Consider the following 12,164-nt stretch of genomic DNA (forward strand, 5'->3'; position numbering starts at 1 on the left):
GAGCACAACAAGGCACCCGTGCAAAAAACTCTTGGATTAAAGGAAGGAGTGATTCAGCACTTTGGTGTTGAACAGCTTCACAGAAAGTAATTGTTTTTCCGGCCGCTGCTGCTGTGCTATGCAGCGTTGCTACAGAGGCAATCGGGGGTACGGTGGAAGGAGCTGGCGCTATTCTCTGGCGGTCTAATAGCCTAACTTATTGGCAAGCCGAATTGATTTGATATTTTCTTCTCATATATTTGTTAGAAACCGTCAGACGTGCCGAAATGAACCGTTTTCTTTTGCCCACCGTTATGTACTGTCTTGTGGTTGTGGTAGCTTCGCTGGGCCACCCTAAGGTTGTCGCTCCCCCGGCTCAGCCTTGTCTTGCTCCCCTGCAATGGGAAGGCAGATCTGTGGAGTATGATCACAGTACAGGGCGGAACACAAGGGCCATGGTGTCGTATGATGGACAGAACCAGCGAATTAGGGTCTTGGAGGAGAAGAAAGGACATGTACCGTGTAAGAAGTACGTATAATTACAGCGTGTAGGTAGTCACATACGTGTTATTTTGGGCGTTAGAATTCAGAAAGAAAGCAGGCTCTCCGGTTTTGCGGCAGTATTTACCTGATACTCTGAAAGTTTAACATCGGCAAAAATTGTATTACGCGAATGGTCAATACCGATGCTATAAAATTTAACTCACTGGAGCAGGCATAAGTGTAGTTTTATTGTAAACTGTTTTAAAAGGGTTGTTGTTGTTCATGCTATACTGTTGCATCATGGGAAGTGTTGTTTTCAGGGTGCGATCCTCGTGAGTTCGTACATTCTATGGTTGCTCTAATGAGAGATCCTCGAGCTATGTTGTATAGAGTTCGATTTTACAGTAGTTTTTCATAAATTTATTTATTTATTTATTTAAATTTACACAGGATTTTTCTAATTTGTCACACTAATCATGTTCAACTGTACTGGGTAGGGGTGCAGATATACTGAACAAATCTAGTCCTGCAGCCACTGTGACATAACCGTGTAAAAACATTTAAATTGTTATTATGCAGAAATGAAAAACTAAAATAAAGCACTGAAGCACATTTTTGTGAAATCTTGTTGGGATTTTCTACATATTGGTAGTGGTATTATTTAAAACACAAACTGATAAGACACAGATAATTTTCAGCTTCCTTAATTTAATTCTAAGCATTACAAAACTGAATAACATACACTCTAGATGTTGGATGGCTCAGTAATACCTTCAGTCCCAGAGAGCTCTATTCATATCTATTTTGATGAAGTATGCATGGGGTTAAGCAAAAGTCATAAAGCCACAATCAAGGGGTAAGTATTCTACTGTCTGCATACCTGTGTGTCAGGGCTTGCTGCGCTCTGATTAACAGTGCCATATGGTCAAATTCAAATATAACTTTCCCGGCTACAGCTTTGAAAAGCTGTACTGTGCCAGAATCAACTAGTCAATGGCTTACTGTTGATTTACTGCCGTCTAACTCCATATTTTCTTATTTTATTATTTTGAAATGGTACGGAAGCTTTTTTCCTGAAATGGACAGTTCACTTTCTGGAAATTTTTTGATGTTATTTCAGTTTTCGTGTATGTTTCAATTGGCTCAGACAGTTTTTGTGCGCGATGAAGGATATTTCAGATGCTCACTGAAGTTTCTCATGACCTGCAGGCTTCACAGTGGCTGGTGTAAGAACATCAATGTGTTTATGGTTTAAAGCAATAAAATATGCTTCAGATAACTCCAAAGCAGCTTGTACAGGGACATTGTGCCTCAAGAGGTTGTATGTGTATATACTACCCTATTATTCTTTTTTTGATTACATTTGATCTCATATTCTTTTGGAATTGCTACCAGTGACGCATGTAGCCTGAGAGTGCTGCATTCAAGGAAAGAGAGAGAAGCTCCTCGAAGCTCCGCGAGAGAAGCTCCTCGAAGCAGCAACAAATGGCCAGGGCTGAAAATGGTTCCCGCTTTTGCAATTTTGACTAGCATAACAAAAAAAAAACTCTTCATATCACTTTCACCAACTGCCATTAGACAACCCAAATCTATTGAAAATGTGGCTAGTTGTCCTCAAACTGGATGCAACCCAGTTCAGCTTCCCTCTTCGACCTCTGAGCCTCTATCATCTGAAAATACAGGGTCGAATAAATAAACGTTTGGCAATGTAGCTGAAACCCTCTTATGTTTCATAGTTGGAACTACCCCTTAGCTCCTCCTTTGACCAAGCCAGCTGAATCTAAACCCCTAACCTTGGAAGAGAAGAGATTGCACCACTTCAAATCCCAGAAGGAAAGAAATACCACCACAAAATAAAGACAGATTTTTATGTTTATAATTGTGAATAAACTATAAAATGAATGTGTTCATATGAATTGCCTGAAAACAATGTAGCTATAAAAGACACTTGAAGTTCCTTGAAGTGTTCTTTATTGCTTTAAACCGCAAACCCCTTGGTGCCCATATACTAGTCACTGTAATACCGGCAGCTCATTGGAAACTTACATTATTATCTAAATTGTCCTAAATCACACTTGAACGTTGTCTGAGCCATTTGGAAACATATACTAAAATTAAAGTAGTATCAAAAACAAAACAATATTATAGGGATGCCTTCTTGGACAAATTGTATGTACTTTTAGATGTAGGAGTTTCTAGCCAGGTTGGTTGTTTATTTTCTTTCTTCTAGCTTTTTAAAAAGGTTTATTCAGTTTATATGTGTTTGCTGACCAATTGCCGTTATTAAGAAAAGGCATCTAGACAATAGGTTTTTGAAATTCATAATTAACCCCCGACTCGTTCAGAAAACACTTACATTTAAAAAAACAAAACCCCTTCAGATTAGTTTAGCTTGAGGCATGAGGTTTCCTCCTGAGCACACGGTGATATATGTGCTGACTGACCACTGGTTCTGAGGCTGTCTTCTCAGGTTTCATCCGTTAATCCTATCTGCTGTTATTCCACAGGGCTTCATGTTAAATGTGTGGTCAAATTTAGCATAGCCCCATGTTCCTTTGACGTGATATGGGATTTAGGGTAGGAGTGATTGGAAGGTCATGGTTTCTAATATTCTTCACCGGCATGACTTGTAAACTCTTAACTGATTGTAATTATGGGAGGAATAGCTGATGGCAAAAAAGAGGGAGAATCCATTGTTTTGCTTGTGTTGGACTGTGACTATATGGTAATTTTCCGGACTCAGACGTTGATTTGTTTGGGTCTCGGCGCTGAGGAGCCAAACTAAATCATCCTAAACCCAAAGCTGGTACAATCAGACAAAATCCCCTGTGACAGAAATTTTTTTTTTTTTTTTTTTTTTGCTCCACACATCAAGTAAAACAATAAGTTCCCCAAGGAAAAAAAAAAAAGAAAAAAGTTGCACAGGCATTCCTGAAAGCTCCTTAAATCACCCCTGCGTTGACGTCTGGCACCGTGGACGGGTGAGAAATGCGGGGGCCGTAACGCCTGCGCTGTGCGCTGGTATCTGCCTGTCAGGGATGTGGAGGCGCGGGACGGTGCAGGAACCCAACAGGTGTGTGACGGCGGAAATATCCCGGGCCGCGTCTCCCTTAATCACCAGCCCACCGCTTTCAGCGCGAGACAATCCTCCTGCGAGACCCGCGTGAAGGCAGTATTAATAGGTGTGCTTGAAAAAAGGCCCCCGCTAAGTACATCAAGGCCGCTCTGGGTTTGTTTTTAGGTCTTGAGCCAAAGGCAGTAATAGGTAAGGGGCAGGGGGGTGGTGGCAGGAATTTTAACCCCTTCCAGTGTTTAGGCTACCGTTTCCTAAACAACGCTCAACTTCATCTGAACTTTTGCAGCGACAAAATATGTCCTTCGGTTGAAAATCGTTTTACTCCGTTTCTGTAGCTTGCTGACAAATAAGCACACAAAGACTGACAAAGGAAAATGTATGCATGATTTCTGTACATGTTAATAAATAATAATAAAACATGACAAACTGCACTTCAGAAATGCTAGATTTATTGTAATTTCTTAAGGCAAATGTCTAATATACCCCACTCAAAGGACACAGAAGTTTGTCTTGAAGGGAGATATACTGTCAAGAAATGTTTGGGAGTGCCTGGTTCCTCATTTGGCATGCTCAGGTCTGTAAATTGCACTATGGCAGCATGTGGGTGTGTTGTCTGCACAACGCTCACAAAGCCGTAATCTCACTAACATGCCCTCTTTAATGCAAGGGATTCTATAAATATGCCATTTGTCTTTGCCTACCTGTTGGCTGGAGAGCCTCCGTATGTTCTCTGGTTAGGAGGGAAACTGGAAAAGCCTTATCAGCATGGGGCCGTCTAAAAAAGTTTTTCCTGTGCAGTGGAAAACAGTGACCGAGCTGTATTTTTATACCCAACATTATTTTCAGGTCTTGTCCTTGGTAATGCTTCTTACAGGAGTCTGTCCTTGAAAAGTTGTCTAGCCACGTAGTCCTAAGCTAAGCAAATATGTTTCATCCGTTTCTTTTTCTGTAATTAGCTTCTGGTCGGCGGGGCTCTTTCGCACTTTTGGGATTCCTTTTTTGACAGGAAACCCGTCCTCCGTTGTAAAGGAAAGGAAAAAAGAGATTAAGATTTAAAAGAATATTTCTTTTTCTGTGGGATTTCCCTTTCTCTCTCGCTCCACTGCCTTCAGCTCTCTCTCAGGTCATAAAAAACTGGTCATAAAACTTATCCTTTGTAAAATAAGCGCTTCCAAAACAGGGCTGTTTTCCAAGGCTTCTCTGTGCTTTCTCTTAGAGTAAGTCACCTTATGCACCTGATTCCCCCTGACCCCCCCCTTCTAAAAACATTAAATAACTGAGCGTTTTCCCCACATTTAACTGGAAAAGCCCTGTCCATATCAAGAAATAAGAAGTACGTTTTTGAATGTAATGTGAGGATTTTAGTCAACAATTTTCATTGTGAATTTAATTGTCAATGGCAGGAGATATCTTGAAATCTCTGCTGATGCCAGGACATCTTAAATTTATATGTTGAATACGTTTTACTGACAATTTAACATTTGTTCTCAAACTAGCTGTCATCCTAGACTGTACTGAGAACATCTGTATTTCTTAAAGGTTATTAAAGACAGTTATTTTATTTGCGATTTGAACTAAAACAAAACGCATGTTTCTAATATCTCTGTAATGTACAGTAAATGTTATAAGTTGCACTTGGATGTGAATAATGTGCAGGAAAAAGCACTGGTTATGACCAGTTTATAATCAGTCCATCTGCTTCAAGTGAGCTTCTCGGTACTAGGGCCAGTATTCTAGACCTCCCATAGCGTGTTTGGAACATTGGAACAGCCAGCAAACCAACATAAAAACAGTGTGGCTTACTTCACAACATTTCTGTGTGCATACGTTTAATAATGTCCCGTTATTAATTTAGTCGGGTGTTGTTTGTGGTCATCTTGTCATTCACAGTAGTACTAAAATACTTTATCAAAAGTAGTGTCACAACAGTAAAATTTGCAGGCAGAAATAGTATGTAGAAGTACTATTTTAGGATCTTTCAATAAACAAAATTTTTTTTTTCAGGTTCTTTGAATACATCTATCTTTACAAGACCGCCACGCTGTTCCAGATTGTGCAGAGTACCAAGCAGTGCGCTAAGCTTCCTCTGACTCAAGCCTGGGACCCCTACGATATTCCAGACAACTCCACTTACGAGGACCAGTATTTCATCGGCGGGCCGGGCGACATGATTGAGGTTCAGGAATGGTCGGACAGGAAACCAGCCCGCAAAAGTAAGTGACGTCTTGCCAAGATGGCAACTCCCTGGGGTGCCATAGACATTCTCATTGACTTTCAAATGGGATATTAAAATCAATTGACTTTTTCCCCATGAGACAGCCCTCATAAGGATTTGATTTGCATCATAAATAATTTTTGTTTTTATCCTGTCTGCAGATTATAGACATTTTATTAAATATTATGCATCCATTTAAAAGACAATGTATAAATGATGACTTAATTTTATGTAATTTATTTTACTAAATTATGTATTTTTTCCTTTCCCATATAGAGTGTAATGCAAATGTATTGGGACAGTTGTGTCAAGCTGGTTGTTTTCCCTCTGTACTAACCAAATTTGTATTTCAAATCAAACAATGACTGTGAGGCAAAATATCACAATATCTGCATTAATTTCATGTGGTTCTTTTGAGCAGACATTGAGCTATATTACAGCAATTCTATTCATTGAGTCAAGTCCCCTATTACAAATTAACATAAGTTTTGGGACAAATTGCCATCAGCTGTTTCAAATTTCACAGGTTAACCACTCTATTTATTTATCAATGGAAAGCTGTGAGTGGGCATGGTTTATATCCTTTGGAATTGTTTGTAAAGTCTACTTTATAGGCAAGACAAGAAAACTGCAGATGAGGGCCAGAGAATAGAGCATGACAACCAGGAAAGCTATTGTGAGGATGAAATAAAAAATAAAAAAATCAATTAGAGCTATTGCAGAGTGTTTATGTAGTCTAAAGTCAACAGTTTGGAATGTCCTAAACAAGAAACTAACTACTGGAGGGCTTAGGAATCACCAGTAATCAGAGCTGTGAAAAAATCCTAAATGGTCAGTTTTATTTATTGCTTATGATTTCTCAATGCATTGGGGGTGAAAGTATCACATGTCACTGTACGCTGAACACTGGAAGAATCAAATTACAGCAGCTACACTTCCAGATGTAAACCTCTCAGGAACAGAAAGGCAAAATTGTAATTAGCAAAAAAAAAGAACAAAAAAAAAAACCCAAGGATAAACCTGATTAGTTTTGGAAACAAATCTTATGGACAGATGAGACAAAGATAAACCTTTACCACAAGGAAAGGTGAGGACAGTCAAGAGGGACTGCTCTGGACCCTCGGCATATTATTGCATCTGTCTAGTGTGGTGGAGGCAGTGTGATGGCTTGAGCCTGTATGGCTGCATCTAGGGCCGGTTCAATGGTCTTTATTGATCATGTAACCAGTGATGGCAGCAACAGAATGACAGCTGAGGTGTACAGAAACGTGTCGTCCACCAACATTCAGAGAAATGCCACGAAACTCATTGGTCAAGACATTTATCACGCAACAAGACAATGTCCCTGTATGCAGCAAACTTAACCAAAGAACTTATCAGGAAGAAAAGGCGGAAGTGGTTGATGGCAGCAAACTTAACCAAAGAGCTTATCAGGAAGTGGTTGATGTGGTCCAGTCAGTCCCCAGATTTAAAACCAATTGAACAACAAACACCCAACAACTAAGAGAGGGAGTGGTAACAGCTTGGCAGAGCATCTCAAAAGATCACATCGCAGTGAGGTTGATGAGTCACAAACTCAAAGCAATCATCAAATGTAAGGGGTAAGTAATGAAATATTTACTTTGCAAGTCATTAAATTTATCAAAACCTACTTTGTCCTAATACGTATGCTGACCTGAAAAAATGGCGACATTGTTGTGAAATAGTTCAATGTCTGTAAAAAGAAAGACCATATGAAATGAATGCAGTCATTGTGGATTTTGCCTCATAGTCATTGCTTGATTTGAAATAAGAATTTGATTAGTAGAGAGGAAAAGCAACAAATTACATCCAACTGTTCCAATGCATTTGCATTAAACTGTAATACGATATCCTGATACAGGAAAATTCTAACGATCTTGATCAAATTATTTATAATTTTATTACATTGAAATATAGAGCCTCAGTGAATAAGGACTGCTAAAAAGGATTTTTAAGAACCTTTGTTCCAAAGGTTGCTCAAAAAGCATGTGTAAGTACAGCTGTGTTACATGTGCTGTTCCTTTGGAGGTCACGAGACTGGTTTGGAATGCCACCAGTGGGTCAGATTACAATGTCAAGACTTGATATGGAACAGTAATTAGAAACAAACTCATTAGGGCTGGCCTCTCCTGCATGGAACTATCAAGGCAATATTGTTTTGGGGATTTTTTTTTACAGCTTGGATTTGTTTGTCTTGGGTTTTTATTTCCACAATTGTTCCAGTATTTTAAAATTTTAATGAATTTGCTTTAAGAATTTGTATAACAGAGACTATGTCTTTATATATAATTCAGTGCAATATACTATTCCTGCTGTAATGCATTTACAGAGGGGTCTGGGAGAAATTCCAGACTCAGTTTTGGGGAAGTTGAAATATGATCAAATCATTTTCAGTTGGACTTCTGTATTGCAATTGGGAAATAATCTTAAGACAAAGCTTGCATTGCAAAGGTCTGTAACATATGAAAGCATAGAGTCTGTTTGTCTCCTGGTCTGGTTCAGTGTGGTTAGAGAGAGACGTCTGTAGACCCCTAGACCAGTGTTTCTCAACCCGGAACCTAGGGACCCATTGTGTATGTTGGTTTTCGTACCATAATTACAAGCTCTGTGTTGTAATGAGCTGCTAATTGTTCTTAATTAGACACTTTTACAGTTGACTGAAGGACAATTTGCCTTCCTAAAGCCACGTTATCCCAGAAATAGCTATGTATGCCCTAAAAAAGAAGTGTCCCATATTCAGCTTCCATTTTTAATTGATTCGATTACATACTGACACGTGAAATCAGTCCCATTTACTGAGCGTGTGGAAACCTGAAATCATCTCTGTGAAATGAATTGAGTTTACTGACAGCGAATGCCCATAAGCCAAGCACACGTTGTGTTAAAATAAGTTTGACCACACAATTATTGTAGAACTTAAGCACATTTTCAACAACCTTACTTGATCAAGAGATTGGCCTTGACATAAACCAGCGCACACGGGCGGATCCCCAGGGCCGAGGTTGAGGGACACTGCCCTAGACGGCAGGCACCGAAAGGTAAAAAAAAAAAAGGCCGTCAGTTCTTTTTTTGCGAGGGAGCGGGCTCTTGTCATGTTTTCCCACACAAGTCAGGTTCCTGGGAAGTGCATGCGAAGAGCATTCTCACAGCTGTTTTTAGCTTTTGCTCCAGCTGAGGAGAAGGAACGGCGGGCCCTTCGTGGAGCCGTCCAAAGTATTTTGATTTTGTCTCACGGATGATAAAGCGCACCCTCTGCTATCGCGGCGAGCCCCGGGTTCCCGCTCCACCGGCACGGCAGACCGTGCTCTTTCAACGTCCCGCCCTGGGGAACCCCATATTGACAAGCGTTTGAGGAAGCCCCCCACACCCCCCACCCCCCCAAGTTGATCTACTGAAGTAGGCGTCAGGGGGTTCCCTTAGGATACCCTTCCAAGTGTACAAGTAAATGAACAGGCATTGTTTTCCTTAGCAACGCGTGCATCACACTGTAGTATCCAAGGGAAGCTTCCTCCCTCAGGACACTGGGCCCATTATCATGGGAGAGATTTCCTAGCCGCCTTCGGCTGTTTAATCTTTTGCAAACCGATTACCGTTTGTTTGTACAATGTGTGGGCATAGCGACATGCATTTTGGTGAATAACACCACTAACTGAACCAGTCTGGGTCACTGGCATAAAACACAGCTCTGAGCAAATGGCTTTCCGTGTAAATGAGTTTGAAGCTGGGGTTCAAGTCCATTAAAAATGAACTTCTTGAGATGACACAATATGCAGTGACTTAATTTATCCTAATTCCATGTTAAGGCCTCAAGGCCAAAGTAAATTATTTTACACTTTGATGACAGCATTGCAATGTTTCAGGCTATGTAGTTCAAATCTTCAAAAGAAAATATGATTCATATTATGGTTATAAATGTTAAAGACACCAAAGAAATGTTAGAAAAGCCTATGAAAGTAGGGAAACTCTTTTATGTTTTACAACCACAAAGTTGAAGATGATTCAATTTAGTCTTAGTTGCATGTTCCAACTGGATGATTTAAAAAAAAAATTACAAGCACAACATAGTTATATGATTGTTGGATGTAGAATCAATTATACCAACAGTGTCAACTGATACTTATGAAAACTGATGCCATAGCTACGGTTAATGAACAATTTTAGAAATAAGGATGGGAAAAGCTACAGAAGAAATACAGCAGGAAATATATCCTCACATAAGAAACAAATTTCATCTCTGCAGTTCATAAGCTGCGTATTGATTAAGCTTTTAGAGGGTGCTGTAACATTAAGTGACCTCCATTGGAAGTTTGATATCCCTGCAGTACCTCAGTCGGTTTTAATGGTGGAGGGTCATCATGGCTCATACTTGTTGAATAAAACAGGTATATCATTGACCCAGAACGTTTTTGTATTCAAAATGTCGCCCTTTGGACCACGCATTGCCCCGCCTGACAGCAGATGTTCTCTTTCCTTCACAGCGGAGGCCTGGGTCGGTGTTTACACTGTCAAGGACTGTTACCCAGTGCAGGAGACCTACACCCGGAACTACAGCGTGACCACCTCCACCCGCTTCTTTGATCTGCAGCTTGGCATCAGCGACCCGGCCGTCTTCACCCCGCCCAGCACCTGCCAGTCCGCAAGCCCGGAGAGGATGAGCCGGGGCTGCTGATTCCTAGGGCACCGCCTCTGGCACCTGCGTCATCTCTCACACCCACAAACACTTAGCGCATAAAGAAAAACAGCTAGGTGCTGAAGGAAGGCCCACTGACCTACTGTACTATTGGGAGAATTATATGAGCGCTTGGGATACTAATAAACCCGGTTTATTGGATTTAAAGGTTTGTAGGAAAAAGTTCAGTCACTGAAAAATATGCTGGGTCTGAATTCTTGATTCGTGGTGTAGAATATTATAGGAGTCATTTACAAGCTTGAGTCAAAACTGGAGACGCTGTGTATTTGCGCAATTTGTGCATCATTTCAAAATAATATATTTAAAAAGTTTTTCCCCTGATGAAGGTTGAAGAGTTTGAATGTTTTTTGTCTTAATATATTTGTTGATCAGCCAGGTAAGCAACCCAGTGTATGGCCTATCTTCTAAAATTAGATGGATAGAATTTTGAATTATTTTGTCTTTTACTTCCAGTCCTCCACAGCCAAAAAGCTGAATATAATGATATATAAGGAAATCCTTTAGAAGCAACTTGTGACCTTAATTGTATGACCTCATAATACTAGAAGGCCTTTTTTTAGTTTGTGTGATGGTATTGTTCAGGAATGATTTTATTCCATGCTAAATGTAAGAATTTTCCATGCTAACAATATATTCATGACCTGCTGTATTCACTAAATGTTGCACTATTTTTTAAATGTGTTTTAGACTCCTAATTTAAAAGATGAAAGTGTCATTTATTTTGAACTCATTAGATAGGATTTGTTTTGTTGTAGTTTGCATTAATACTTAATTGGTACCTTGATGTGTAGCAAATAAAAAGATAATATTACATAGTTTTTTTGCATTTTGCACAGCACACATTGGAGATGGGTGTTGAGATGATGTCAATATTGTGGCACACAATCAGATGTGATGTATTCGATCCAATAAAATATTTGTCTGGTTACTTGCATTTGTCTGGTTTTTATTATCATTAAACAAATGAGATTTGTGGGCATGTGGGTGGTAGTCCACACTGAATCATCAACACATAATTTTCATTACTTGTTCCATATTGGAAGGGGGGGGGGGAGAGAAATTACAGGTAAACAGTAATAATTTGGATCCTTTTGAGATTCATCCATTAAAATTAGACAGATTACTTTGTGTGGTGTATTGCAGTTAGCACCACAATCAACTTCCATGCACTATAAAAAAAAAACCAAGAGGAAGAACTACCCCTTGAAATGATGTTTTCTGATTCCTGCATTATGGTCCCTTGGTGTCAGGTTTGTGCCTAAAAATTCAGAGGAGATACTTGAATGCAAGTTATTCATTCATTCATTCATTCATTCATTCATTCATTCATTCATTCATTCATATCTTTCTGCTAAAGTTAAAACATAATGAACTTTGCAACAATGAAATACCGTTGTCATATCTTTATAAAGCGAGCCCACACTGTTTTTTTTATTCAACATAACGTTTATTCAATGTCACAATGCAACAAAAAGAAAAACCTCCAAGTCTTCAAAATAATTGAGAAGCCCCATAGAGCGTACATAGGAACTGGAGAGGGTAGGAGGGGCCAGGCAGTGAAGCCTAAGAAGTAATGGGAAACAGCCTGTACTGCGCGTGTTGAGGGCAAAAGAGCTTACCACCCATTGAATTCATTGTAGACAATCAAAATGATTTAACAACCAAAGAATACCTCATCGGTCAATGTTTTATGATTATAA

The 12,164-nt window shown here is 39.6% G+C and overlaps 1 protein-coding gene across 1 annotated transcript; it reads left to right on the forward strand.

The window, feature by feature from the left end:
• Positions 1 to 59: 59 nt before the first annotated feature.
• LOC118224637 (mammalian ependymin-related protein 1-like) lies at positions 60 to 11,392 on the forward strand. Its single transcript, XM_035412218.1, has 3 exons — positions 60 to 508; positions 5,543 to 5,751; positions 10,253 to 11,392. Exons 1-3 carry the CDS (start codon positions 267 to 269, stop codon positions 10,441 to 10,443), a joined length of 642 nt encoding a protein of 213 aa, XP_035268109.1. The 5' UTR covers positions 60 to 266; the 3' UTR covers positions 10,444 to 11,392.
• Positions 11,393 to 12,164: the final 772 nt, after the last annotated feature.

This window comes from Anguilla anguilla, chromosome 4 (assembly GCF_013347855.1).
Source record: "Anguilla anguilla isolate fAngAng1 chromosome 4, fAngAng1.pri, whole genome shotgun sequence".
NCBI lineage: Eukaryota > Metazoa > Chordata > Actinopteri > Anguilliformes > Anguillidae > Anguilla > Anguilla anguilla.

Excerpts from the sequence above, each read along its gene's own strand:
- LOC118224637 (XM_035412218.1), top strand. The coding sequence starts at position 267 with ATGAACCGTTTTCTTTTGCCCACCGTTATGTACTGTCTTGTGGTTGTG. Across the intron at positions 509-5,542 it reads GGACATGTACCGTGTAAGAA|GTTCTTTGAATACATCTATC; the intron begins GTACGTATAATT and ends TTTTTTTTTCAG. Across the intron at positions 5,752-10,252 it reads CAGGAAACCAGCCCGCAAAA|CGGAGGCCTGGGTCGGTGTT; the intron begins GTAAGTGACGTC and ends TTTCCTTCACAG.